Raw genomic sequence first — 27216 nt, forward strand, 5'->3', positions numbered from 1 at the left:
GTGTCCGTCGCGGGGGCCCCTCTTCCGGGCTAGACTGTCCCTCCCCGCCCCCGCCCCCGCCCCCGCCCCGCCTCCTTTCTGACCCCTCGGTCCCAGGCCCGGCTCCGCGCCCGCCTCGCACCCCGCCCGCGGCAGCCCGCGGTCGTCCTGGCCGGTACTGCGGCCCCGCCGCCGCCACCATGTCCCTGCACGGCAAACGGAAGGAGATCTACAAGTATGAAGCACCCTGGACCGTCTACGCCATGAACTGGAGCGTGCGGCCGGACAAGCGCTTTCGCCTGGCGCTGGGCAGCTTCGTGGAGGAGTACAACAACAAGGTGGGCCGGGCCGGGGATCGGAACCAGCGGGCGGGGAGCAGCCCGGGGCTCCCTTCCGGGGCCGGAGCGCAGACCCCCGCATCCTTCTGCGGACCTGCCTTAGCGCCTCGGCCGTTCCTCTGTGTCTGGCCGTGTGCACAGGGTTTGGCACTCGTTGTCTCATTTAACCCTCGCAGCTTTCCTGTGCGGTCAGGAGCGAAGTTAACCCCATTTTATCGATGGGGAAACTGAGGCACCATGTTGCGACTTGCCCGAGTCAGCTATTTCTTGACGGAAACAGGTCTCGGACCTAGTTTATACCCCAGAGCTACGCCATATATCACTCCTATCCCCTCTTCTGCCGCATTGCTTCAGTTGCGGAGCGGCGGAGGGAAGAGAAAATGATGGCTGTGAAGGAGAATGATGGAGCCTCGGTCGATGGTCGTTCACTTCTGGCGAAACTAGGTTTCTGTTAGGGCAGTTTACTGCGCAGACTTTTTTCCTCCTCCCCCTGCTCCCTCAGCCCGTCCCAGCCCTTTTGCCAGGCCATTGCCTTCTCATATGCGTTCTCTTCAAAGCTACCCCTTTTTGGAATGCCACCATTGTTTTCAGAATAGGAAAGGGTGACACTTGACCTGTCTTTTCTTGGCATCTTTCATGGTAATATAGATGTGTAAACTTGAGCTGTAAGTCTTTCTGGACATCCATAATTTAAGAATTCATAGAAGTACGGGTCCTAGGAGCAAGCTTTTAAGCTGGCAGTGCAGCATAAATTTATTTTTGAAAGTTGTTGAATAAGTCAGTGGGAAGAATTTTTTTTCCTTTACCCCTTAATCTCTTCTATGTATTGTATTAGAGTAAACATTGTGATCGATAGTGATCTGAGCAACTGAAAGCTGCCGCGAGTGGCGTTTATGCCTGTACCTCTGCTTGACACAATGAATTAAGAAAAATAAAACTGTGTGGATAGTGACAGGCGTAGTGCAGGGAAAAAAGCCAAGGTGGTCAAGTGTTGGGTTCTGTCTGATCCGCTGAGTAGCTGTGGGGCATTGCCCCTGCCAGTCTTACCATTTCTGACCCACGGTTTGTTGTAGGAAAGTTCTTTTTTCACACATAAAAGTACCATGAAAAAAAAAATTGAACATTGTAAGTCTGTGTGCAATTTTTCAGGATCACAATTGTTTTTCTAGAGTTAGGTCTTAACTTTTTTGGAACCCCCTTTGATAAATAGATGAAAGCAATGGACTCTATATTGCCCAGACATCACAAATACACAATTTATAAACAAATCCCAGGGAGTATGCACTGATCTTGAAGTCCACCCATTGCTCACAGAAAGCAGAAAGTCCTGAGCAAGATTATAGCTTAATTTTCTTTTCTCAGATGCCTCTCGCTTCCACATAGCCATAGTGGACAGCAGAGCTGGGAGTGTAATTCAAGGTCTTGATGTAGAAACTGTTCATAAAATTGGGGCCGCTAGAACTGTTGTTTAAAAATACTTTTTTTTTCTAAGTAAACTATATCTTCCTAAGGGCTTGAGTTTTTTCATATGAATTGATGATTTTTTTTCTTGTAAGTTCTTTCAGAGTCAGCTTGGGTAAGTGGTAGTACTTTTTCCAAGAGAGAAGAAACTGAGCTACAGTTAGGCTGCTGGTGGAATCAGTGATGTAAATGGTGTCACACCTCAGTTGCAGGAGCTCTACCCCAAAGTCTGTCCTTTCATTTAGCAATGTGTGGAACTCCTTCTTTGTGCCACGCGCACAGGCAGTGTGGTCTTACAGTGAAATGCAGACTGATACTCCTGGTAGTAACAGCGCAGGCAGTTACCTCTGTCTTAACTCACTTGCATGATGTGGGCAATACAATGTCTTAAAACTATTTTTGTGCCCCCACCTATCCAAGTCAGAGTTCTTAATCTGTGCGTGTATGTGCATACACATGGACAGCTTTGGCAGTCTGAAGCCCATAGACCTCTTTTCATCTTTATGTTTTCAAATGCATGAAATACATAGGATTATGAAGAAAACCAATTACAGTGAACTACATTTATCGAAAACATTTTTTAAAGTGGTGTTAACATGTACTTTTGAACTGACTCATTAAATTAGACCTTCCGGTGTAATTATTACTATTTTGAAGTAATGATGAAGGTCAACAGCATTTCAAAATAATGTAATTACTGTAAAGGTGATATGAAAAGAATCAGTGATTTCTGTTGGTGACAAAGTCACAGATATTGATGCCACTGTGAATAGCTGCCTTGATTTGTAATGGAAGAAAATGCTGAAATTTCAGCTAGAGGTTAGTGAAATTATGAATGCAATTCTGGACCTCAAGTTAAGAAACGGTGCTGTAGAGGAGCTGTGCCTAGGGGCACGTGGCCATAAATCCCACCTCAGTGCAGTGATTCTCAGCCTCAGTTTTGGAGACGCCTTTTCATGGAGGTATGATATGTCATAATACAGAGGAATATAAAAACTATTGGTTAGACTTTCCAGATCTTTGATTCCTGCTTGCCATCAATAGTGATAGCCAGCAGAGGACAAAATAAGTGGACACAGCATATTAACTGATGATTAACTGATGAAAAAGCCCAGAAATAGTCATCTGTTTTTACTGTGGAGACACTGTAAGGAAAATGTTATAACTTTAAAAATTTTGTATTAACATAACCATGTTTTCCTATAGTAAAATTATTTGTAGTTCAATAGAATTAACTCTGTTAGTGGTTCAAGAACTTGACTTCCAGATGTTCCACCATTTGAATAAATTTGGGCATTGTTGCAGAGCGAAGAACCAGATCCTGTCAACTACACTTGGAATGAAAAGCCCCATTATTGGTTCTTGGTAATGTTTTATGTTCTCTTTTTGTGGTCTCTACTGGGTGTTGGAGCAATGGTTCTTTACATTTTTGTGTGTGTGTAAGAATCCCCTGTGGGACTGGTACATTCCTAGGCTCCACCCCTGAAGTTAACAGACACCCAAGTGATTCAGCCCTGGTGGTCCTGGGGGCACTCTAAGAACATTGCCCTGAAGCTGCCTTGGCTTCTGCTGCCCACAGGCAGGAGTCCTGTCTTTTTGCATGGGCATGCACCTGACATTGGTTCTGCCCTCCATCCCATGGAAAAGACTCCCTTACCAGATAGCAGTAGCCGAGATCTCAGTCTGGCCACTTCCCAGTTTTGTGTGGTCTTGGGCAAGTTAACTTCTGTGCCTCAGATTCCTCACCTGTAAAATGAGGGTTATAAGTAAGATAAATGAGTTAACATATATATTGGGCTCAGGAACTCTGCCTGGCACATAATAAGCGATTTAGAAATGTTTAGCTATTATTATTTAATCATCATTATTACTATGCCTATAATTGAAATATAATCAAGAAGAATTATATGGATGTTAGGTAAATTTGACTTCTACATTTTCCAGATTGGAATCAGGACTTTATGTCCGAAAGTTACCTCAAAAGGTCCTTATGTTCATTCCTCTGCTTTCAATTCAAAGACCCAGGGTGGGGGTCAGGTGGGGAGATTCCTTTAATTTAACCAAACCCATTTTGTGGTCAAGAAGCTTCTTGTACTCAGACTCCAAATACTATAATGTGCTAGTTTAAGCTCATTTTCTCTTGTCCTACCTGGCTTCGACACAGTAGCTCTCATATAAGAATTCTGGTATTTTTGCTGAGTTTTGATAGTATCTGTGGTTTTTAGACAGGTGATGTTTCTCTTTTTATGGGGAAAGATGGGTAGCAGTTCCTGGGCATCTATACCACTTAGTTGCATGCTTCAGGGTTGGTTTTGAATGGAATTGGCAGAGTGATTGGGATCAATTTTGCCTTAATATTTACCTAGCTGTCCATTTGCTCTTTAAGATTTGACATACAGAAAACATTTTTGAGGTTCTGAAGAGAGAAACTGTCCGTATACCTAATGCATTTTGAGTAATATTGGTGATGAATCTGGGTAAGACTACCTTGTACTTGAAATACACATGAGATGAATGCTTGCCTTGCAGCCTGTGTTCATTCCTCTGAGATTTTTAATGCAGTTACTTTGTCTGTTTGGCACATGATTTTGACTCCGGCATATAATTTTTCATTTATCAGTATTTGTAGCAGCCCGTTAGGATTCTCATTCATATGCTCATTAGTTCAACAAATATGTATTGAATACATACACATGTGTTTTATTCACAGTGATAATACTTGGTAACCTTCTACAGACTTTATTAGCAGATTTGAGATTGGCAGCAAAAAAGAGAAAGTGTTTTAATGAACATAAGTATTTTTGATAGATATTTAGAATTTTGCAGTTCTCCATCAGTCCCTGGCAAGACTTGTCAGTAGGGGAATTTAAAATATAAAACTCTACTGGCTTTAACTTCCTCTTTTTTTTTTTTTTCTAGACAGTGAGAGGACTAATTCCTCCATGGGACCACTGGATAAAAATGCTGCTGCTTTGTTTTCTTTTGCTGTAACCTGTTTCACACAGACTTACTGGAGATGTTGTGATTTGAACAGAGAATGAATCTGTGTTCTATAGGTAGTCTGGCCTGCCTGAGCCGAGATGCCAGAGCTGATTGGGTAATGCTCTGAGCCAAGAGCTGAAGAGGTGCTGTGCCAGAATTATCTCAAAGTTTGACAGGCAGCACCTCTCTGTAGCTATTGAGCAATAGTAATCAGGAACAGGTTTGAGGGAGGACAGATGGAAAAGACCAGAAAAAGCTCATTTATTCTCTCAGAATTTTGCTTTAGCTGATTTTGGAACATTAACATTTGTAGGAAAATGTTCCCCTAACTGGAGTGGTATATTGGTGGCAGGGGTTGGGGAGGGTGTAACTTGCGCTTTTTAAAAAACTACATTATACACACACACACACACACACACACATGCATTCACCTTCACATTCTGGTACCTATAGCACTGTGTGTAATAAAGTGAAATACAGTTTCCTCTCAAAGAGTATAATAACAAGGTAGACATGGCACCTTTTACGTCTTTTAAAAACATAAGGTATGAGTATCATGAGAAGTAATTTATGTTGTTATCCAGAAAAGTAATTGTAAGTGAAGTCACGCCTCCAAGGAGTAAATAAACATTTTATGTTGCATATCTGCTTCTTAGGAGACATCTGACAGTAGTATCCACAGTTTAAAGTAAAAATTATCTTCCTAGCTTTTTGTTTTTAGGGGCATTAGTTTCACATGTTGGGATAAAGTTGTGAAGCAATAGTTGCAGAAAGGGCAGTTGATGAGAGAGAGAGGTTTGGTAGGAGGACAGGGAAGACTGGAGAAAAAGGCACAGGGGTAACCTTAATGTTGACAATAAGATGATTCAAGTCATAATATTGCCTTATGTTTCCACAATGTGTGAGGAAGGACAGCAGTATAGTGAAGGTCAAATGGGTATGTGAAGAGACCAAGAAAGCAGATTTTAAACTGTTTTTCAGATTTTAACTGAAAACAGCTTTAAGTAGTAGCTGCAGATTTCAAACTTAGAAGAGCAAAGTTCTCCAGAATAGGATTTTGCCCAGCAAAATCCTTGGATCAGAGGAGAGCTAAGCTGTACAAGGAGACCCACAGCCTGTGCTGTCCTCTCTGGAAGGGCTAAAATGAGGCAGGTTGAAAGAGATTGAATTGAGAGCAGCTTGACAGCACCTCATCTCTGTTGGCTGGGGAGATGCAAAAGCTCCACGTTTTAGTTTTTAGTTTCTGCTAACTTGGAACACGGTCCTAGCCCCTCTCTCATAGGACCTTCCTTCAGATCATCTAGGAAGAACTTGCCTCATTCAAAAGGAGCCAACATAGTAACTATGGAAAAATACTCTAAGAAAGGAGGAAAAAAATGGAAACAAATGGCAGGTGAAGTGCCCATACTAGAAAAGTGTTTTTACCTCAGTTGAAAATTAATAGTCCTTCCATTGTAAATACAAAGAAGTTAAGAAAATAAAGAACTCCTATCAGAGATACAAGAGATCAGGTAAGATAAGTCACAGTGACAGGAGAAAATGAAACATTGGCAGGTAGAGCCCAGGAAAATAATGGAAGAGAAGACAAAACAAAGGTATCACAGAATTAAAAGCCACACTGGAAAGAGAATAAAAATGAATGCAAACTACTGTAAACACAGTGAAGGATAGGAGACAGATTGAGACAGTGAAGTGGAAATAACCATTAGAAAGAATATAATAGATGCAGAAAATAAAGGAGCTCTACCTTAGGTGTAATTGATGTCCCTGAAGAAGCCTAAAGAGATGAAACACAAAAAGTCAAGTAGTTAAAACTTTATAGAAATAAAGGTTTGAAGTAATGAGTTCAAACTATCTCAAGAAAAATGGACACAGAATAATTGGTACTGAAAACTTTCCTAGAAAGGTTCTACATTTTAAGGGTAAAGAAAGAATCTTTTGGACATGCAGGCAAAATGATCAAGTCCTTCTGAAGAGAAGGAAAGCTAGGCCAGCCATGTTTGATGTCAGAGGTAATGCAGTGATGTCTACAAATCTGCAACTGTTGTAGATTGTGCCATTGTAAATATCTGAGAATATGCCTAATATGGAAGATTTATATTGTAAAAATAATACACTTTTTAAAAGGTAACTTAGTTTACAAAAATACTATGTATTAAGAAAAAACATTTTTTTAAGTTAAGGGAAATCAACTGACTGGAAAAAAATACCGTGTTTCATAACGTACAGAAAGATGAGGAAACTGAAGCCCAGAAATGCTAACTGACTTGCCCAAAATGACACAGAAGGTAAAAGCAAAGCCAGAACTGGAATACTTTCTCCACAGTCTTAAATATATACCAATGTCAAAAAATAAATTATGGGAAAAAAAAAAGAATGTGTTGAAAAACAGGGAGAACACTTGACTTAACCAGATTAGAATGAACATACTGGAAATAGTATATTTTTAAAGCCAGAGATTGGCAGAACTACATAGAATATTGCAAAGCTGATCAAAGTATCTAATAGAAGTATGTAGTATGTGATAAGATAGAACCTTAATTCATGGAGAAATAAATTAATAACTTGTATGGCATAATTGGCTACCCATCTGGCAGAAAAGTTTAGAACCCTCTAATTCACACTGTATATGAAAATCAATTCCAGATCAAATATTAAATATAAAGGAAAGTCCCACAAACAATAGAAGAAAATTGACTGGGAAATTTGTACTGCAACAGTGGGAGTGAGCAGAGGAGAATGCAGTCTTTAAGCCTGTCGCCCAGAGCCAACTAAGGAAAAGATTGACAGATGACAGTACATAACAAAACATTTATGCGTGGAAAGATAGCACAATGGACAAAGTCAAAACACAAATGATAGGCCAGGGGAAATATTTTCAAGAAATTGCAGACAGTAGGAGCTACTTACTTAGTGTGAAATTTCCCAGGTAGTTTAAGAAAATGAAAACTGAACCTTGTGGTATTTTTCCCTTTCAAAGTATATAAAAATTAGGTTAATGTTTCTACTGTTGAGGGTTTGGGGAAATTAATACCTTTACATACTGCTGGTAGAAGTATGAGTTACTGTAGCCTATTTGTAAAGTAAATCATGTATTAAAATTTTAAATGCACATCCTTCTAATACAGCATTTCATTCTTGGGACGTTCACCTCCAGAAATAAAGATACAAGGATATAAGCACATATGTACAAAGCATATAGGAAGTAGTGGTGAAAAGGGAAACATAATGTACATGATTAGGGGAGCTGTTGAGCCATACAGTGCCTCTATTCTATGAAATATGCACTAATTAATGACTTGGATCTACATATTGGCTTGAGGAATGCCCATTTTATTAAATTCGTAAAAAGATTTATAGCATTGGATAAAATATCCCGTTTTTCTCAGAATTGAGGGAAAACCTTATATTTGTTTATATATGTTTGAGCTTAGAGAAAACTGTAGAAGCAGTGTGCACCAAATTAATAGTGTGACATTTGGGATGGGATGGGGGAGTTAAGTTTTTTCGTATACTTACACTTTGGTTTTATACAATGGTCTTACATATAATTCTGTTAATCTAAAAGCTTATTTAAAGAAAAACCCAGTCGAAAGATGACTAAGATAAAACTTGTAAGTCTGAGCAAAAAAAAAAAAATGACAGGTTAAGCAGTCAGGCGTTCAGGGTAGAATTTTGGTGTCTAAATTATTTCACTCACCACCGTTCCCATTGGGAGCTCTTACCAAGGAAATCATATACAAATAATAATAGCCAAGGAGAAATCTAGCTCCATTCTATTAATAGCTGAATGAGCATTTCCACTGTGGTGCTTCTCCCTGGTAAATTTAGTTGGAAAAGGCAGATTGGCCTTAAAGCTTGAATAAGACTTATTGCTTTTCCATTTCTAATTCATAGGCAGCCCCAACCTGACTCCCCGACTCAGTTGAAAGTACAGAGAAGCTGGAGCAAAGGATGGCCAGACCCGTTACGAGCAGGCTGATTTGCCTCCTGGCAGGAGCAGGATGTGCAGGCGCACTAGTGAGGCGTGCCCGAGGGCCAGGGAGGCCTCAGCCAGCCGGTGTAGCGGTCAGAGGAGTCAAGGGTAGGGGCAGAAGAGCAACAGTCCTCACCCTCATGAGGGCAAGAGGGCAGAGCCTCCTCTTTCCTGTGGGCACGGGTGGACACTGGAGTCGGGGGGCGGGTAAAGGGTGTAAAGAATGAGAGTGCTACCGATTTGTAAGACTACAGTCAAAAACCTACATGAAACAGTTTTAAGGCGAAGAAAAGTACCAAACTCTTCTCAAGAAGAAGAAAACCTGAATAATTAAATTCTTAAGTATTTTTTGATGAATTGAAAATGTAATCAAAGTTCTACCTCCTGAAAGGCAGCACCCTCAGAGTTTTATGGGCGACTTGCCAAAGGAACTAGGTAGCAAAGGCACAGTAGCCGTCCGGAAGAGGAGGAGCGCCTACGGATCAGTAAGGAAGAGACGCACAACTCAGAATAAACTGGTGTTTTGAGTTGCTGTTTTTCAGCATAAGGTGAAGAGCTTGGGTTGTGGGATGGGACTACTATATTTAAAAGGCAGCTTCATGCTCTTGGGCATGAAAACATCTCAGTATTTCATGAAAGTGGGAAAAAGAACAGTACCTACCTCATGGAGACATGGAAGGTTAATGAAGTAATAATGCGTGTGAAGCTTTAGGCACAGTGCTTAATACTTTGTCTACCATAAGCATTCAGATATTAACAGTTGTTATTTAGAAGTAAAAATAGGGAACAAATACATGCTTAGCTTCAGTAGTAAAATGGTGGTGAAATACCATATCTCATTTGTCAGATTATCAAAAAACCTAAGATTATTTTCAGTATTTTCAAAGGTATGAGGAAATTGGCACTGTTTCATATACTGTTAATGAAAGTGTAAATGGAAGCAGCCTCTTTGAAGACTTTGGAAAAAATCTATTAACATTTTTTTAAAAGCTTTAAACACACATTTATTACCTCATAATTCCTGTGGTAGTAACTATGAATGATTAAGCGAATTATGGTTTGCTTGCCACGGTATGCTGTGGAACAATGAGGTAGAGAGCTCTTTGTACTGACATGAGATCTTCCAAGATATGTTGTTAAAAGCAAGTTGCAGAATGCAGCCATATACACATGTATATAAGTGCATGGACTTGGAAAGATATATGTTAAACTGTGGTTTGAGCGTCAGTGTGTAGAATTGGGAGTAGAGTTAATGCAAAGTTTTACCACCTCACTCAGTATTATATGAATATTCACAGAAAACTTCCATTCACTTTCATCACTAATTTTAAATGTCTGAGTATCTGAACAAAAAATGGAGTAATGGCACGAGCCAGTTATTCCTCTCACTGCTTGGTTGGCAACTTGGAGCAGAAGAGCTAACGTCAGTTAGGCAAGGGATAAAGCACAAGTCTGTCCAGACACATGAAGTCTTTGGGAAGATCAGGAAAGATTAAATCCCAGCCATTTCCTGGTATTTTGCCTGGGTTCTCTGTTGTGCAGAAGATGTCAGACCTTGCTGAAGCAGTCACCAGTGAGGCTCGTAAGGAGGGAGACTCCAGGCCTCCCTTGACACTTGTTGAATCAGACTCTTAGGCTGGAGTTGGGGCACCCAGGAATGTGTGAAGCACTCCAGTAAGTCTGAGCCAAGTGTGGAAACTGTTGCTGTCAGCAGTACAAGCTGAGCGTAAGACACAGGCCCTGTTTTTAGGGCTTTTACTAAGTGAAATAGCACAAGACAGTAATGTGTGTGCATTCATGAGGCAGTACGGGGTTAGTCATCAGATGGGTGGACTGGATGAGTACTGGAAGATCACGGCACCGGGACTGCTGCAGGTGGTTTAGGAGGGAGGTGAGATCTAACATACCGAGCAGTTTACAGTGTTACATACAACTCTGAGGCAGGTGCCGTGGATATCTTCACCTTACGGTTTGGGAAACATGTCCGAGGTCCACAGCTAACAAGCGGCAAGTATAAGGAGCCCTGGAAGCCTGATGCCACTGTGCTGTATTAACATGGGCAGGAGGATTTGGTGGGTTGATGGAAAGGAGGTGAGAGGCTTACCTGAGGGCAGTGTAAGGAAAGGGAAGGGAAGCAGTAATTAGGTAAACAAAAGTGGAAGGTAAGGGAAGCCAGGGCTGGGTGTTAGAAAGCCTTGAATGTCTGGTTAAGGGGATCCCAGGTGGTGAATGCTCACATGATCTGATATTTTGAGATTTGAGGGGGAATTCCTGATTTGAAAAGCAACTTTTAGAAGTCAGTATAGTGTTTTTTTTAATCACAGAGACAGATTTTGTCTTTTGTGCTGGCTGCTGTATCCCCAGTGCTTAGAACTGTGCCTGGCACCTAGTAGCCACTCAGTGAATATTTGTTGAATAAATACTTGGATGAAGTACCTGGCCCAGAATGTATGTGAGAGGCTTACTTTATTCTGTCCAGTGGGCCCAACAATTTAGCCTCTCATCTGTTTTCTCCTCCTTACCCCACGAAAGCTGATGCCAGTTTTCCCTGTTCCATCCAGAATCTTCTTTACATTTTACTTTCTGCAAGGTCAGACTGTCAACTGTTTAATTCCCTAAAAACTGTTCGTTTGGTCGAATACCTCTTGTGGCCATCTCGGCTTATCTCCTGCTGTTCTCACTCCCAGCTGCCAAAGGCTCTGAACCTTTCCCAGCAGTTCCCACCTGGGTCTCAGGGCTGAGCTTCCTGCCTTCAGCCTCTTCCTTTGAAGAGTGCTGAGATCCCAACTCCACTTTTTCTCACTTGCCCACTTGAAACTGTTGCTCTTTCCTCTAAGTTGTTACATCTGCATTACAAATAAGCAGTTAATCATGAATTGTGATATCACATTGGCTGTCTTAGGACAGTGTTACTGTGTTTGGGGGCAGTGTATTTTTCCTACTCCTACAACTTCATACATCATCTTCCCAAACAAATGTTGGGTTTTGAAATCCTGTATGTGTTCCATAAAAATGACTGTTTATCATCAATTGTGGAAAGCAGTATGGAGGTTCCTCAAGAAACTCAAAATAGAAATACCATTTGACCCAGGAATTCCACTCCTAGGAATTTACCCTAAGAATGCAGCAGCCCAGTTTGAAAAAGACATATGCATCCCTATGTTTATCACTGCACTGTTTACAATAGCCAAGAAATGGAAGCAACCTAAGTGTCCACCAGTAGATGAGTGGATATAGAAGATGTGGTACATATACACAGTGGAATATTGTTCAGCCATAAGAGGAAAACAAATCCTACCATTTGCAACAACATGGATGGAGCTAGAGGGTATAATGCTCAGTGAAATAAGCCAGGCAGAGAAAGACAAGTATCAAATGATTTCGCTCATCTGTGGAGTATAAGAACAAAGAAAAAACTGAAGGAGTAAAACAACAGCAGACTCACAGAACCCAAGAATGGACTAACTGTTACCAAAGGGAAAGGGACTGGGGAGGATGGGTGGGAAGGGAGGGATAAGATGGGGGAAGAAAGGGAGCATTATGATTAGCATGTATAATGTGGAGGAGGAGGCCACGGGGAGGGCTGTACAGCACAGAGAAGACAAGTAGTGATTCTACAGCATCTTACTACGCTGATGGACAGTGAATGTAATGGGGTATGTTGTGGGGACTTGGTGATGGGGGGCATCTAGTAACCATAATGTTCTTCATGTAATTGTAGATTAATGATACCAAAAAAAAAAATGCCTGTTTAGCTTTGGTCACCATACAGATTTTTTTCAAGTCAAACATGGATGTCAAGATCTATAAGTACACATGGAAGAACCCTTAGGAAACTATAAAAAAGCTACTAAAAATTTAGCGAAGTTATAGGATCCAAGATTAATAGACGCAAGAATCAATTGTATTTCTCAGAAGTGGCAAACAATTGGAAATAGAATTTTAAAAACAATTGCATTTATAATAGCATCAAAAATACTTAGTCAATGGGCAAGGATTTCTTAGGACACAAAACACATGAGCTATAAAAGAAAAATGATAAACTGATGTCATCAAAATTTTAAATTTCTGTTCTTCAAAAAACACTGAAGGAAAATAACGAAACAGCCATATAGACTATGAGAAGATACTTGCAAAATACATAACCAGGGACCTGAATCCAGAATATACTAAGAACTCTAAAAACTCAATAAGAAAAACAACCTAGTAAAAAATGAAGTGAAACTATTCTGTATGTAATGGTGGATACATATCATTATACATAAAATTGACTAAGAATAAGTGGCCAGAACCAGGGAACTTCCTCATCCATGGCACCCACTCTTTTTGCCTGTCATGGTGGTTTGGATTCTTGAATGTTCATCTGACATACTCCTCTGTGTAAGCCTGTTCCAGCTGGTGGGTGCCTAGCCAGGGGGCAGTTTGTGCATGACTGCCTTTTTAGGTGAGATGTTAGTTTCTTTGTTGCATGGGACTGCAGGGTGTTTGGTATCCTGGCCCCTGGGCACTGAATACCCACAGCACTTCAAGTCACTGGGGCAACTGAAACCACTGGCACACATTGTCAGGTGCTTCAGGGGTTGTGGGGGAAGGTGGAACTGCCTGGGCAAGTAATGGCGGTTCTGTGGTACTGGGTCAGGAGCGCAGGAGTTGAGAGTCCAAAAACTTTCAGATTTGGCTCTGCCTCTTCTCATTTTGCAGTGTTGGATGTAACTCAGCCACCCTGATTCCGGGTTTCCTCGTCGGAGCACAGGGATGGTGCTCTCCCTCTGTAACAGTTCTTCGCTCTGCTGTAAATTGTAGGACAGCGGCAGGACTTCTTTCCCCAGCCAGGGTTCTGATGTATTTGATACTGTTGCAGAAAATCAAATGTTTACATGGCTCGATTTGGTTGTGTCACAGGTTCAGCTTGTTGGTTTAGATGAAGAAAGTTCGGAGTTTATTTGCCGAAACACCTTTGACCATCCTTATCCCACCACAAAGCTCATGTGGATCCCTGACACAAAAGGCGTCTATCCAGACCTCCTGGCAACAAGTGGTGACTATCTTCGTGTGTGGAGGGTAAGCAGGTGCTTTGATTGGTAGCCAGACCAACCGGCTTTCTCCTCATCAGCTGTTGCTAGCAGCGTGGCATCATCAGAGAACAGGCGGGTTAGAGGCAGCAGGTGTCAGTGCAGCCCGGGAGAAACCAGTGGTAGCAGATCTGGAATCATGTTGTTTGGCTCAGCAGATTTCCCAGTGAATCTAGCCATGGTTCTTTGAAGTCCTGCTGCTGGCTGCAGTGAGCTCTGGAAACCCAAGGCTCAGTTAACCTAATGTAATGACGATAACCTGTGTGGGTGGGGAGACTACTTCAGGCCTTGTACTCTGTTTACAGCCAAGATATTTCTGAGTAAATTAAAGTACTGGCCAGTGATTCTAGTGATGTATGCGTGGATTTTGAAGCCTCCCCTCCCTGCTCAGCTGAGCTCATCACCTGTGGCATCTCCTACAGCCTGGAAGTCAGTGCCAGCCAGGCAAGGCACAGTGATTCCGGATTGAGTGAGGGGGGAAGACCTCTCCTCTAGAAAAATCTGGGGATGAGAATTTGAAAATTAAGCTGGGCAGAGGAGAGAGCTTTGGAAGAAGCTGCATTCAGGAAGTTCCTCTGGGTTTTATTATTTTTGAGAAAAATGTTCTGCCCCCATGTCTCTCATTTACTAAGATACTGTCTAAACAGGGCTTTAAAGATTTTTTGTGAGGATAAGACTGGCTGATCTTTTTAAAACATTGTTCCTTCAGGTTGGTGAAACAGAGACCAGGCTGGAATGTTTGTTAAACAATAACAAGAATTCGGATTTCTGTGCTCCACTGACTTCTTTTGACTGGAATGAGGTGGATCCTTATCTTTTGGGTAAGGGAGTAAGGGAGTGTGTACTACACTCTGAAGGAGCAAAGATACATTTTCTCAGATATAACACTGGGCCAGTTTTTGACCTGGGGCCTGAGGTACATGCATCACATCACCCTAGAAGGGGGCCAGGTGGGGAAAAGGCTAAACACAGCATGTGTTGTTAATTCCTTAAATGGAGTTGAGCTTCCCATGAGTGTGTATTTTGTCTCTCCAGTCAGAGTCAAAGGTCCTAGGGTAAGGACTGGATGCGTGACTCTGGCTCTGCCTCTGCTGGGAAGTGTTGTGGCATGTTGTCTGCTGGGCTGAATGGAGGAGTGAAGCACGAGGAGAGGAGCTCGCGTGGGCATCTCATTCCTGTAGCCCTGACTTGCACTGGTTGTTTCCAGGTACCTCCAGCATTGATACAACTTGTACCATCTGGGGGCTGGAGACAGGGCAGGTGTTGGGGCGAGTGAATCTTGTGTCTGGCCATGTGAAGACCCAACTGATCGCCCACGACAAAGAGGTAATGACACCGTTCCTTCTCTGCCTTCCTCAGCTGCTGTCTGTGCCTTCTGTGTGAGATCAGGCTGTTCTCTCACTACTTGCAGATTGTGTGGAGAATCATAATTAATGCCAGCATCTTGTCTAAATTGTGTTGAAACAGCAGAAAACCACACTGGTAAAGTAAGGCATTTATTGGATAATACGACTTATTCTAGTCTATAGTTTTTATGCCAGAGATTGCTGTTTTGTAATCATGAATTTGCCTCTAGACAAACTTGACCCTGATGTGATTAAAAAATGACACTTATCTTGAAATATATTTACTTTTTTGTGGGGAAGGATGGTGGGAGGGAGGCAGGAAGAGGAAAAGTTTCCTGGCAGACAAACCTCATTCATCATTTTTTCTCTAATGTGTATGACATTCTAGTATGTTTAATACTTAATACTTGAAAACTATTTGGAATTAAATATGGTTTATTTTGATGGTGATGTTTCTCCTATGTTTATGGGAAAACCCGAGGAGAGTTATTTGTGATTGTGTTTTAAAGCATTTTTCTGAGTGATTTTGGAAAATGGCCATAAATCTTTCCTCCCAGAGTCACTGCATGCTCCTAGCCCTCTGATTTCCTGTGGGTAGTGTTCCCTTTTCTTTTCCACCTTACTCCACACAGTCAGAAGCATTAATACCTGGACAGATAAAAAAGATGCCTTGACCTTAGGTTGGAAGCTTGAGGTCATCCACAGGAGGGCAGATTATCATTCTTTCTAAGGGCTCTTTTTGGCTTTCTGTGCCCCTGAGGGTGGGATCTGTTACAGGACTGCTGGGATTGGCTGCTGCTAACCAAGTGGCCAAGGAAGAGTTTGTCCTACAGAGAGGCCCAGTAAGGAACTTCTGGAAATCCTCTTGGCATCAGGTGGAACAGATTGCTACATTTTAGTTACAAGACAAGTTAGCCTGCTGTTCTGTTAGGGTTCAGCCCAGAAAACTAGAACTACTGTAAATATTTAAACTGAGGGGATTTGATCTAGGAGATGGTTTACACAGGCAGTGGTAAAGCAAGGAGCCACACCAGCACCAGTGAGATAACGCAGAGAATAGCAGCAGCCAGGAGCTGCTACTGCCCGCAGGCTGGAGGGGCAAAAGGAAGAGGCAGGGTTCCTGGAGCGCAGAGTGGGTCTACCTGGCAAAAGCTGGAACCGTGGAGGGGACAAAGCCACTGCCAGAGACACTTCAGGGAATAGAGGGGAGGAGAAATATCTTAGGTTCCCCCTACCAGAGGGAAGGGCTGGGAAAGGATCTCAACAGCAGACAGACCCTGGGCCAGCACCCTGGCCTTGAAGAAGTGGACATAAGGCTGGTCACCCTGAGAGAAACAGTGATACCTGCTAGCACCCTCGCTCTTTCCCAGTCCACCTCTCTTTCACTGCAAAGTAAAGGCGTTTGGAGGCTCTTTTTGCTGCCTGCTGGATTGGTGTAGAGAAGGGTAGCACATATCTGAGAGTTGTCACCTGCCTGGGGTTATGGTGAAATACACTGTGCAGCACAGATGAAGGAGCAGTCGGTCAAAGCTGCGAGAGCTTTACACCTCAGCCACAACGCTGACGGGCATCGTATTGCTTAGTAATGCTGCCCTGGTGGCCCTGCTTCTGGGGGGGTGCACATATTGATAAAAGTGCCCTGCCCTACACAGCTGGGCAGAGCCCTGACCTGCCGGGCCTCCTTGTGATGACAGGCCCAGTTCCCTTTTGAACCACTCCTGATTCATGCCATAGAAGGAAAAGCACGATTCCTTCAGTCAGCCCAAGAAAAAGGAATTTATCAGGTTGAATAGAAACAAATGCTCATTTGGTAGTGTCCCTTAGTAGGCAGAACCTCAAGAAGGCTGGTATTTAGTAAGAGATTCCATTCACTTCTCCCCAGAAGTTGGCTGCTGTTATCCTTGACCCCAGAAGATGGGTATTTTTGGCAGTTGTTTTTTACTTTCTCTTTCTCTCTCTCTGTACTGCCACCCCACCACCACCACCACCACCTGCCACCTGCCTGTGGCTTTGTCTGTCTCTCTTGTCCCTTTCTTTCTCTGAAGATCTCTGTTGCTCTCCACTCCTATTTTAGTGGTGTGTAATGTCTGCAACAGGTAATTAATGCAGAAAATAGTGATTCAAAATCTACATGGATTCACTTGTGAATATAAACCAACTAGGAGAAGAAACAAGAGCATGTCCTAGGACAGGAGAGTAATGCTAAACCTCTGAATATAGGAATGCCTGAGCCTCCACGATTCAAAACTGCTGTTCCTCTTTTTGCAAACAAGTGTCAGGTCCAGGTTTTGCAGAACTTGCTTGGCTGCTATTAAGTGTCTGCAGGAGGGCTGCTTCCACCTGTCAAATCGATGATCTTGGCCTTGATGTGGTCACGGGTCTGCTGTTGGTTGTGCGCATGTGAAAGCCACTGAGGCCCGGGAAATAAATGTCTCAGTCTAACAGTGTGGCAGAGGACAGCCACTGGCTCAGAGTTACTTGTGCTGTGCTGGACAGCAGGGTGTGCGCTCTTTGTTTTACCACAGGGGTTACGGGATAAAGGCAGGAACTTGGGAAGAAGCCAGCCAATTTCTATAGCAGAGTGATCTTGGGGACGTCACTGATGTTAGAGCTCCCAGGTGGCAGTACTCACAGACAGTGGCTTTATTTACCTCCTCTTGCACCAGGAGTGGGATTTAGGGGAACCAGGGACAGCAGGTTTCCCTGCTACTGGAGGAGGAGGCTACGGATATGGACTAACTGAGCTTCTTACTCACCAACAGGTCTATGATATCGCGTTTAGTCGGGCTGGGGGTGGCAGAGACATGTTTGCCTCTGTGGGCGCTGATGGCTCCGTGCGGATGTTTGACCTCCGCCATCTAGAACACAGCACCATCATTTACGAAGACCCACAGCATCACCCGCTGCTTCGCCTCTGCTGGAACAAGCAGGACCCTAACTACTTGGCCACCATGGCCATGGATGGAATGGAAGTAAGTACCCCACTTCAGGCGCTCATAGGCCTTGCCCCTACCTCTGGCACTGCTTACTGTATCCAGAAGACTGGTTCTCAACTGCTGGCAATTTTTTCCTCAGAAGATCTTTTTAAATGTCTAGAGACATTTTCGGTTGCCCTGACTTGGGGGTAGGGAGCTGTGCTACTCGTATCTAGTGGATGGAGGCCAAGGATACTGCTAAACATGCTATAGTGCACAGGTCTGCCCCCACGACAGAGAATTGTCTAACCTGAAATGTGAGTGGTACTGAGAAAACCTGGTTTAGAACAAGGACTGTGTGTTAAAAACTTTTTAATACATGGAGAGAGTCGGGGTTGGAGCCAAAAAAAGTGGTATCTAAAAAGTAAACCAAGTCATAAGTGCTTATGGTGCAGAGTAAAGAACAGATTAAAAAAAAAAAGGAACAGATTTCCCCTACTTTAGTCTGGACAGCTTCTCCCAGCTTTAGCAAACAGACGTGGAAGTGGCGGCTCTCTGTAGCCTGTTGCTTGATAAAAGCAGTAAATGGTGAGTGTAGATGATGCAGTAATTAACTTGCGGTTAAGCCAGTACCTAAGGCTCCTTCCATTTCAAATTCTGCTTTGGGGGTTGCGGGGAGGGGGCTCCCATTCATGCAGCGGAGTGTGTACAGAATTCTTAGCATAGGCCCCTGCTGGGACTTCCTGGCTTGTCCAAATTCATGTTACCTACTCCTATTTCTCCTCTTCCTTATTAGTCTAAGGCCTTGTGTTGCTTAAGATACAAACTGTCTATGCCTTCTTTGTTTTCTTTTTTCCTCCAATATCCAAAGTATGTAATACTTTGGGGACTGAGACCCTCTGTCTCTAACAGTCTTTAAATCCACAAATGAACAAGTTATGCTTTGCAGATTTTTTTCTTGGGTGGCATCTTTTTGTTTTTTCCTGCCACACCCTGAAGTTCTTGAGCCTTTTACTTGTTATTTCTGCAGGTAGTGATTCTGGACGTCCGAGTTCCCTGCACACCTGTTGCCAGGTTAAACAACCACCGAGCGTGTGTCAATGGCATTGCTTGGGCCCCACATTCATCCTGCCACATCTGTACTGCAGGTAATTGCTGGGGTGGGGGAGGGAGGAATGGGAAGGGGGAGTAATGAGAAGGCAAAGGGAAGGAGATCTTCTTTTTCTCTCCTTTAAATTGTAATTCTTGTTATTTTTCAAGGATAGTGTGAGAGCTTTACACAGAGTAACCCAGTTGCTCCTCTGTACATTTGTGAAATTGAAGCAGTCCAGGTATCCAGATGGTCCTGTGCCCTCAGTGGTATTGGGGCACCTTCATATGCTGTTCACTTCAGGTGTCAGTTACAGGCCTGTGTCTCTCACACTACCCCTCCTGAAGTCTAGGTGGGCGCATCCATGGAGAAGAGGGGCAGTCTCTCTTGGATGACCAGAATCTTAGGGACCGTCACAACTGACACCTCCCTTGGGAGGTGTGATGAACATGCCCAGGGCTCTGGACGTGTGAAGGGCCCCTGCGTGGCCTGGCCTGGTCAGTGGTGTGTGACTTGCAGTTCTCATTTCACAATTTGCCAGACCAGAATGGGTACCCCTTAGTAATACTCTGGCCGTCAGTCAGTGTGCTTTTATTCTGGAAATAAGTCTGTTAATAAAAATTAATACAGAGGTATACAAAATAAGAAGGTGAAAGTCATTTCGCCCTCAGTCCCCTCGCTCCACAGGTGACCCCTAAGAGCAGCGTCTCCATCCATGCCTTCTCATGTGGACACAGCAGCCCCCCCCCCCAGTGTGAATGTCTCGTCCTTTGTTTTACCCAGGAGTCCAGTCTCGCCCCATAGGCTCTGCTCCTGTCTTTTCCAGTGCCTTGCGTTTCCTTCTAACACACTTCCTCCTCTCCTCACTGATCAGTGGCATCCTCATTTCCTTGTTCATTGTGGAGCCATTCCTTGCTCATGGTTTGGTGTCTGCCATTTTAGCGTTAATTTGAAAGGCATGACACGTCTCCTGTTTTGGGTCCTCTGCTCATGCCTGTATGTCTCACTGAGGAGCAGTTAGGGGCCTGCTGCCTTCCTCTGTGGTCTGACTTCTTCATTATTGCCTTCCTTTTTCCCAGGGGTGTGGACAGGGAAGGGTGGGAAAAGGAAAAAAGAAAGTTGTGTTGTCCACTGTTCCTGGAGAGCAGTGCTGGTGCCCCCTGCAGAAGCCCGTCTTCTGCTCCTGTCAGGTGCCTTTGCCTGGCTTGCTGCCATTGTGTGTATTACGCCTGACTCCAGTCCCTCAGTCAAAGGAACTGCTGCTGAAGAGTGGCTTGGTTGAGTGTTGAGGAAAAGGAACTCAATACATCACAAGGTGCTGAGTGTTTAAAACGTCCCCCCAGATCTGACACAGGTGTCCCTGGGAAGGGCGTCTCACAGCTTGTGCAGCCTGCAGGGCCTTGGCAGGAGGCGCGTGCTGCCCACATGAGCGTGGCCCAGGAAGGTTTAGCCTTTCCAATTCTCCTGTGTATCAGAGAGGCTTTCACATCAGGATGGGTGGTTGGTATCCAGGGACAGTGAGGTATTGAAGGTCATTGCTTTTATTTTTCCCTCTTGTAATTTGCGAACTTATATTTTGATTTATGAAAGTAATATGACCACATTACAGATCACTTAAGACCAAGAGAAAAATAAACTTAAAACCTTGCCATCCTAACAGTACTGCTGTTCTCATTTTGATATATTTCCTTCCAGTCATTTTTCATATGCTTATATATACATTTTTAAGACAATTACCTTCTTGTGTTTCCCAGGGTCATTTTCATCAGAGAATTGTTCTTAATAGACTATATCCACACAGTGCTTTTATTTCATTGTCTGTGTAATGCCTCACTGAAGTATAAATATCCATAAAATGGGAATCCCATTAAATTGAATCATCAGAGAGGGAACTGTAATCACTTAAGTACTTTAAGTGGCTGCAGTGACTTAGTTTGGGATTATTTTTATCCCACCCCCTCATCCTTTCCTGATGCTTGCCATCTAAATCCTGGTCTGCTGCCTAGCTCTGTAGCAGTAGGTAGAGCCAGGGACACAGGCCTTACTCTGAATCTCAGCCCTGCCACTCACCAGCTGTATAGCTCTGGTTTGGGGGCAAGTGGCCTTAACTGTCCTGAATCTCCGTTTCATCGTCTATAAAGTGGGGGCTCATTGGAGTTTTGGTGAACAAATGGTTTGTAAACTGTGACACCACCTCCCCCAGCACCCTAATGGAAGGGGTCATTATCCTCATTGCCTGAGTTGTGACCTAGCTTGCTGGCTTTTTCTGTCCCTAGCGGATGACCATCAGGCTCTCATCTGGGATATCCAGCAGATGCCCCGGGCCATTGAGGACCCCATCCTGGCCTACACAGCTGAAGGAGAGATCAACAATGTACAGTGGGCATCGACTCAGCCCGACTGGATTGCCATCTGCTACAACAACTGTCTGGAGATACTCAGAGTGTAGTGCTGGTGGCGCCATGCCCACGAGGCAGGGGTCTGTGTGTTGCCCACCTCTGGCCCGCCCCCAAAGTAAGAAGAAAAATGTTCCAGTGGCCAGTATGTCTTTCATTGCTTTGCACCCACTGTTACCAGAAGCTGCTCTAGGAGTTCCTGGCCAGTCACCCCATCGCTGTCTGTGCCAGATGCAGTGCTGTGTGGCACCTCCTCAGCCCAGGGTTGAGTTTTAAGATTTTTCTCTCCTTTACTCTTTGATTCTTCAATTAAATTTCTGTACATTTGTTTGTCAGCTGTTGTATTAATGAGCATCACAGGCACTGGCTCTTTAGGTATTCATCTGCCCCAGATGTCTCTGTCTGTCTGCTGCCCAAGGCAGCAATCTGTGTCCGTGTCCATGTTAGCATTTAAGTGGGAACACATACCAATTTGAAGTTGTCTTTCCTCCTATTATCAATGTCTTTAACAAATTTCAACTTTGTATATTTTTTATCAGGCTAAATTTTTTATGAAAGGAAATTTACTCTTCCTGGTTTCTTCCTGTTTCATAGTCCTCCCTATAGGACCTTCCTCTCTTCCCTCAGTGCCCACGTCTGGCACTGAGTCATCAACCCTGTTAGCAGTTTGCCTTCTTGAATCACTGTCTGAGTGGAATGCACCTGACCAGGAGCCCTAAACTGCCCTGGTGCTCTGAAGTCAGCCACCTCTCACTTTTTCACAGCCTGGCTCTTCTCAAGGGCATTCTGGGCTCCAAAACAGACGAGTAATGCCTCCCTCCTGTTACTCCCCAAAGTACCTCCCTCCAACCCCACCGGAACCTATTGGGAATGTGTTAGAGCTGAGATAGTCTGAGTGGGGTGCTTGACTCGAGGGGAATTGTTTCAGGAAAGCTGAGCTTAGAGCGAATTTCCAGTACATAGTTTCAGAGTCTGCTTTAACCTCCAAATAAGCCTCAGGCCATTCTCTTTCATGTCTTGGATGATAACCAAGAATGATCTATAAGCTGAATTTCAGTATCTCTGTTTAGTTTACTGTGACTGGTGGTATATTGACCACCCTTTGGATTGAGTGCTCCAAGGTCCTGCTTGAGAGGCACTCAATCTGTGTGTCTCACCCTGAACAAGATCTCTATGATGTGGAAGACTGTCAGCTCTTGTAAGGGGTGGACTAATAGGCTGTCAAGTAAATAGATAGCTACAGAAGATTCAGAGACCCCAGGGTCAGCCAGGTAATAGCTCTGCCTACACCTGTGAACAGCCGTGCCCCCAGGGTAGGATTTGAGCAGTACTGGACTTGGAGGCTGCAGGGGTCTGTTTCCGTTACAGTGAATGAGTCCATGCAGGGGCCTTGTGTGTGATTCCAATGGTAGATGAGTCCTTGGGCAGTCAGTTTGGGACGTGCTCATAGTGGGGGGAGGTGGGGTGTTTGGTTTGTTGTGCTCTACCAAGTTCTGAGGTTTCTGAGCCCCTCTGAATTGCACATCTAAGAGTAGGAGATAGCAGACCTGAAGGCTGATGGTTTTGTCTACTCAGACTCTTACCTGCTCTTGAGAAACAGAACAGTTTGCTTTGTTTTTCTGGGCCCTTAAACTCTTTAGGTTGAGTCTTCCTTTTCAGAAGCAGATCTATTTGTGTCCCCAAAGTCCTCACTCTTTCCCTTTACTACACAGGAGCTTGTTCCAAAGAAAAAGTTTCCTATTTTTAGTTGGGGTATTTTCCCTTCCACCTTTTTATTTTCTTACTCTGATTTTGGGGCTCTTCAGCCATCTGCTTGATGTTGACTCTGCTGCATTTACCACCAGATTTGCACTTTGTTATTCGGGGATGTAAAGTGAGTGGATCTTGGTCAGAACCCGCTTCTCCTTGTAATGGTGTTTGATGATTCCAGGGCCCTTCTCTCAACCGTAGCAAGTTTGAGTTGTTGGGGGCTGCTTGCTCTAGGAGGACATCAGATCCTTCCCCTAGAAGATGTCTGAGCTAGAGGTCGGACTGGTAGGAGGGGCTGTCCTGCTGGGGCAAGGCTTTACTCCACTGAGTTCTGAGTTAAGATTGCTTTCCTTTTCTGCACTTAAACTTGGCCTGAATAGTGAGATTTGTCAACTGGAACTTGGAAATAACCTGAGGAGGGAGGATTAGTCAATAGTAATTAGAATATATGTGCATAAAGTTGCTATTTATTCTAGAAACTAATAGCTTTTGATGTTTTTTCCCCTTGCCTTGTGGATTCCCAGCTCTATCACCCCTGCGTAGGCCCTTCAGTGTGGTCCTCTTCCTCCTGGCAGCCCACCTGGAATCCCGGTGAGATTCCCCAGTCTCCCTAAGCAGATACACACATACAGTTCTGCAATGCTGATATTTTGAAGTCCTAGCTCTCCTATTCTTTGTTTATGCCACAGACAAGGTGGCTTCATGGCTGAAGAGGGGATTTCTGTAGTCTTAGGATTTAGAAAGCCACTTAACCAGCTGTGCTCCAGTAAGCAGAGATCTGTTGTAGTTTTAAAACCAAGTGTCTGTTTAATATGCTTAGGTTCTCAAATCAACAGCTAGCAACGACGGGTGGGAGGTCCTGGATCTTCTCTCCTTCAGTGTGAGAAGAGCAGCTGCCAGGACTTCAATGGGAAGGCTGCAGAGCGACCCCTCTGGGCTCCCTTTGACGTAGTCTTCGACCCCTGAGCCAAAGCTGTTGTCCTTGTCTGCTCTGAGGTGCTGAGTAAATCAAGGCTGAGGTTCTGCAACAGAGAATCGTGAATGGGTACAACTCCTTCAAGAGTCTGAGTATTTACACCCAGGAATAGTGGACCCCTTCCAGGGAGGAAGCAGGCTGCAAGATGAGGACTTGAAGAGGAAAGGTATTTGAAAACTGGGTGGTAATTTATCAGAACCAGGATTGGCTCCCAGAACTGGTTAAGATTTGGGAAGAAAACCAAAAAAATTGGGATTCCTACCAGGTTTTGGTGATAGTTGTGGCTGAAATTGTAGGAAGAGATTTAGGATGTGGGAGAAAATTGGTCGTGTTTCTCTAGATCAAAGGAGAAAATACTAGAAGGCAGTAAAGGTCTTAGGTGGGGAAGCATTCAGACTGTCCATTGTATGTGGCCATGGTGGGAGACCATGCCCTCAGCCTGTGTCAGCCTTCCTGGACCATCAGGTGTCTGTGATGCTTGTTAAGTGGGGACAGGATGACAGCTCACGGCAGAGGAGCCCCTTCCCGCAGCCGTGTGGCCATAGGTGATGTTTGCTGGTGTCATGAGTCATATGACTGTCACAGATGGGGGCTCTTGGTTGTAGGCTTGTACAGAGAAGCAGCAGAGGTTTTAGTCATGCCTGCTCTCCCCCCTCCCTTTTCTTTCTCTTCCTTTCCCACTCCCTTTCCACTGTAGAACTTTCTCCCTGCTGCAGCCTGGGCCTTGGATTCCCCAGTTGTAAGGACAGGTAGGAGCTGCTGGGTTTACCACACATGGAAGGCCAGCCCAGAACCATCCCTCCACCTGCCCAAGTTGGAGAATATGGCAGCCCCTTAGACCACCTGGCTTGGGGTTATGGCGACTGTTGAAGTAGAAACCTTAAAGCAGACTCTTCCTTTACTCTGTGTCCTCCAGGATGAGGAAAGTGGGTCATGCTTGGCACTTAAAGTGGGTTTTCTCTGGGAGGAAAGCTGAGCTGAGCAGTGGCTGTGAGCCTAGGCGAGGCTCTACCAGGAGCTCTCTGTGCCGGGTGGGCCAGCTGCCGAGGGGCTGTGGCGTTGCCGAGCCTTGCTGCCCCTCCCACCTGTACCCTCTTCTGCCACAGTTGTCATTGCTGCTAATGGCCAACGTCAGATATGTTGGCACACAGTAGAGGCCAAGTCCTCTCAGGCTCCTTGCTGAATGCTCTTTTAAGTATGGAAACCCAAAGAGGCCTGGACTAGGAACAGATAAGCTGATCAAAGTGCAAACGCGAGAAGAAAGGTGTTGGCGGTCTGTGTAACAGCTGGAAAACTTACAAGTACCCACCTGTGGGACAACCCAGTGAATATGAACTTGTGAAACCTGACATTTAAAAGAAATGTTCTCACCTTGGGTTGATTGTGGATTTACAGTGTGTTATGAAACTTGTTGAGCTAAAGCTTTGAATTGCTTGAGTCGAGTATGAATCATTTGCTTTGGTTCCTATGTGTTTTATGACCCCTCTGTCAATGATTTTCCATCCTTCCCCACCAAGTGAGAATTTGTAGCATGATTGTACAAACCTCAATGTAGAAAATGGAGATTTCTTGTTCTCTGAAATGTTAAGCTTTAGCCAACCAATTTCTGTCCCCTTTAGCCTAGTGTGTCTGAACTTAATTTCTTGTTATATTTGGATTTTCCTCTATTATAGGTTTTGTGGCATCCTGTGGTCAGGTGGAGAGGAAGCTACCCCTTGCAGAACTGTACTGTAACCATTTTTCTTTTAAAAACATTATTTTCACAGGACAGATTGTACACAGGGCTTATAATAAACTTTTAACACTGTGCTACAAAACCACGATGGTAAATCTCCATCAAAGGCTACTTCAAAGGCACCTGAAAGTGCAGTGTTATATCTGACTTTATTTCTTGCTTCCTGAGTATATTAAACCTAATTTTCACCCTTTCATTCTGTTTCAGCCTCCTGTATAAGAAGTACCATATTTTCTGCCCATCATACTTTGTAATAAAACTTGAACATGTATAGACTGACTGAATTTCTTCATGTGATGAATTCACTGCTTCCCATTCTACCCTCGTGGTCATGTTCAAGACCCTGGCTAGGGGACACACTGCCCGAGCCCACCATACTGTCAGATAGCCTGACTCCCCGTCTTTAGCAAAACACAGAACGCCTATTCTCTGCCAGGGTCCATGGCCCTCAAGTCACAGTCTACCAGAGGTGGCATCCACATAAACAAATACTGGCAGTGTTGTGGAGTAACAGGTGCATTCAGGCTAACCATTGGCCCTGAGAAGGAGGTAATCACCCATGCCTGAGTGGGAGCCAGAGGGGTCAGGGAAAACTTCACAAGATGAAAGTTTGAACTGGGTTTTGAAGGCTGAGTAGGAGTTCTTGGAAAGAGGGAAAGACATTTAAAACAGAACATCTGTGTACAAACTTATAGAGGCAAGAAAGTATATGGTGTTCAGAATTATTATGTTGAGGGGTTTTGTATGAGGACTGGTGGGAAATGTGGCTCAAGCCACATTCCAACAGGACCCAGATCAGGCAGTCTTTTGTGCTTTGCAGAAAGCTTAGACCTTATTCCTGCATGAGACTAGAAAATTTACATAGAGAGAAGTCATTCTCAAAACCGCATTTTAGGAGTCAAAAAAGTGCCTCTGAGTCAGGGGTGAGGCAGAGTCCACAATTATAATGTAATTGTCAAGGTGAGAAAAAGTCAAAGCCAGAACTAAGGAGCAGCAGAAAGGAGGAGGCTCAACTGAAGAGATTGGTAAAATGGGATAATCAGGATTTAGTAATCTCTTGGTTGTGAAGGATGACAAAGAAATAACTCCCAGATCCCGTGGGTTTGTATCCAGGCTCTCACAGCCCATTAGAGTTTTCCAGTCCGAGCCAGTTTCCCAAGCCTGTGCCCCATCGTGGACAGATGAAGGAGTTCATATGCCC

At 44.1% G+C, this 27216-nt stretch overlaps 1 protein-coding gene and 1 long non-coding RNA gene across 4 annotated transcripts; both read left to right on the top strand.

The window, feature by feature from the left end:
* On the top strand, nt 1-26286 carry DCAF7 (DDB1 and CUL4 associated factor 7). 2 transcript variants are annotated; one of them, XR_001854258.3, is made up of 8 exons: nt 1-317; nt 13639-13797; nt 14518-14629; nt 15016-15134; nt 17917-18126; nt 19100-19217; nt 21436-21673; nt 26223-26286. XR_001854258.3 is itself a non-coding variant. In XM_017667793.3 (7 exons), the coding sequence occupies exons 1-7, from the start codon at nt 180-182 to the stop codon at nt 21606-21608; spliced, it is 1029 nt and encodes a 342-aa protein (XP_017523282.1). In that variant the 5' UTR covers nt 2-179; the 3' UTR covers nt 21609-26286. The 2 variants fall into 2 exon arrangements, 1 of the variants encoding a protein (XP_017523282.1); XM_017667793.3 differs by having other exon boundaries at nt 2-317; nt 21436-26286.
* On the top strand, nt 333-5402 carry LOC118968127 (uncharacterized). Of its 2 annotated transcripts, none has more exons than XR_005055491.2 (2): nt 333-3143; nt 4698-5402. It is a non-coding gene; the product is annotated as an uncharacterized lncRNA (long non-coding RNA). The 2 variants fall into 2 exon arrangements; XR_012130838.1 differs by having other exon boundaries at nt 4702-5402.
* Nucleotides 26287-27216: the final 930 nt, after the last annotated feature.

Source organism: Manis javanica, chromosome 4 (genome assembly GCF_040802235.1).
Source record: "Manis javanica isolate MJ-LG chromosome 4, MJ_LKY, whole genome shotgun sequence".
Classification (NCBI taxonomy): Eukaryota; Metazoa; Chordata; class Mammalia; order Pholidota; family Manidae; genus Manis; species Manis javanica.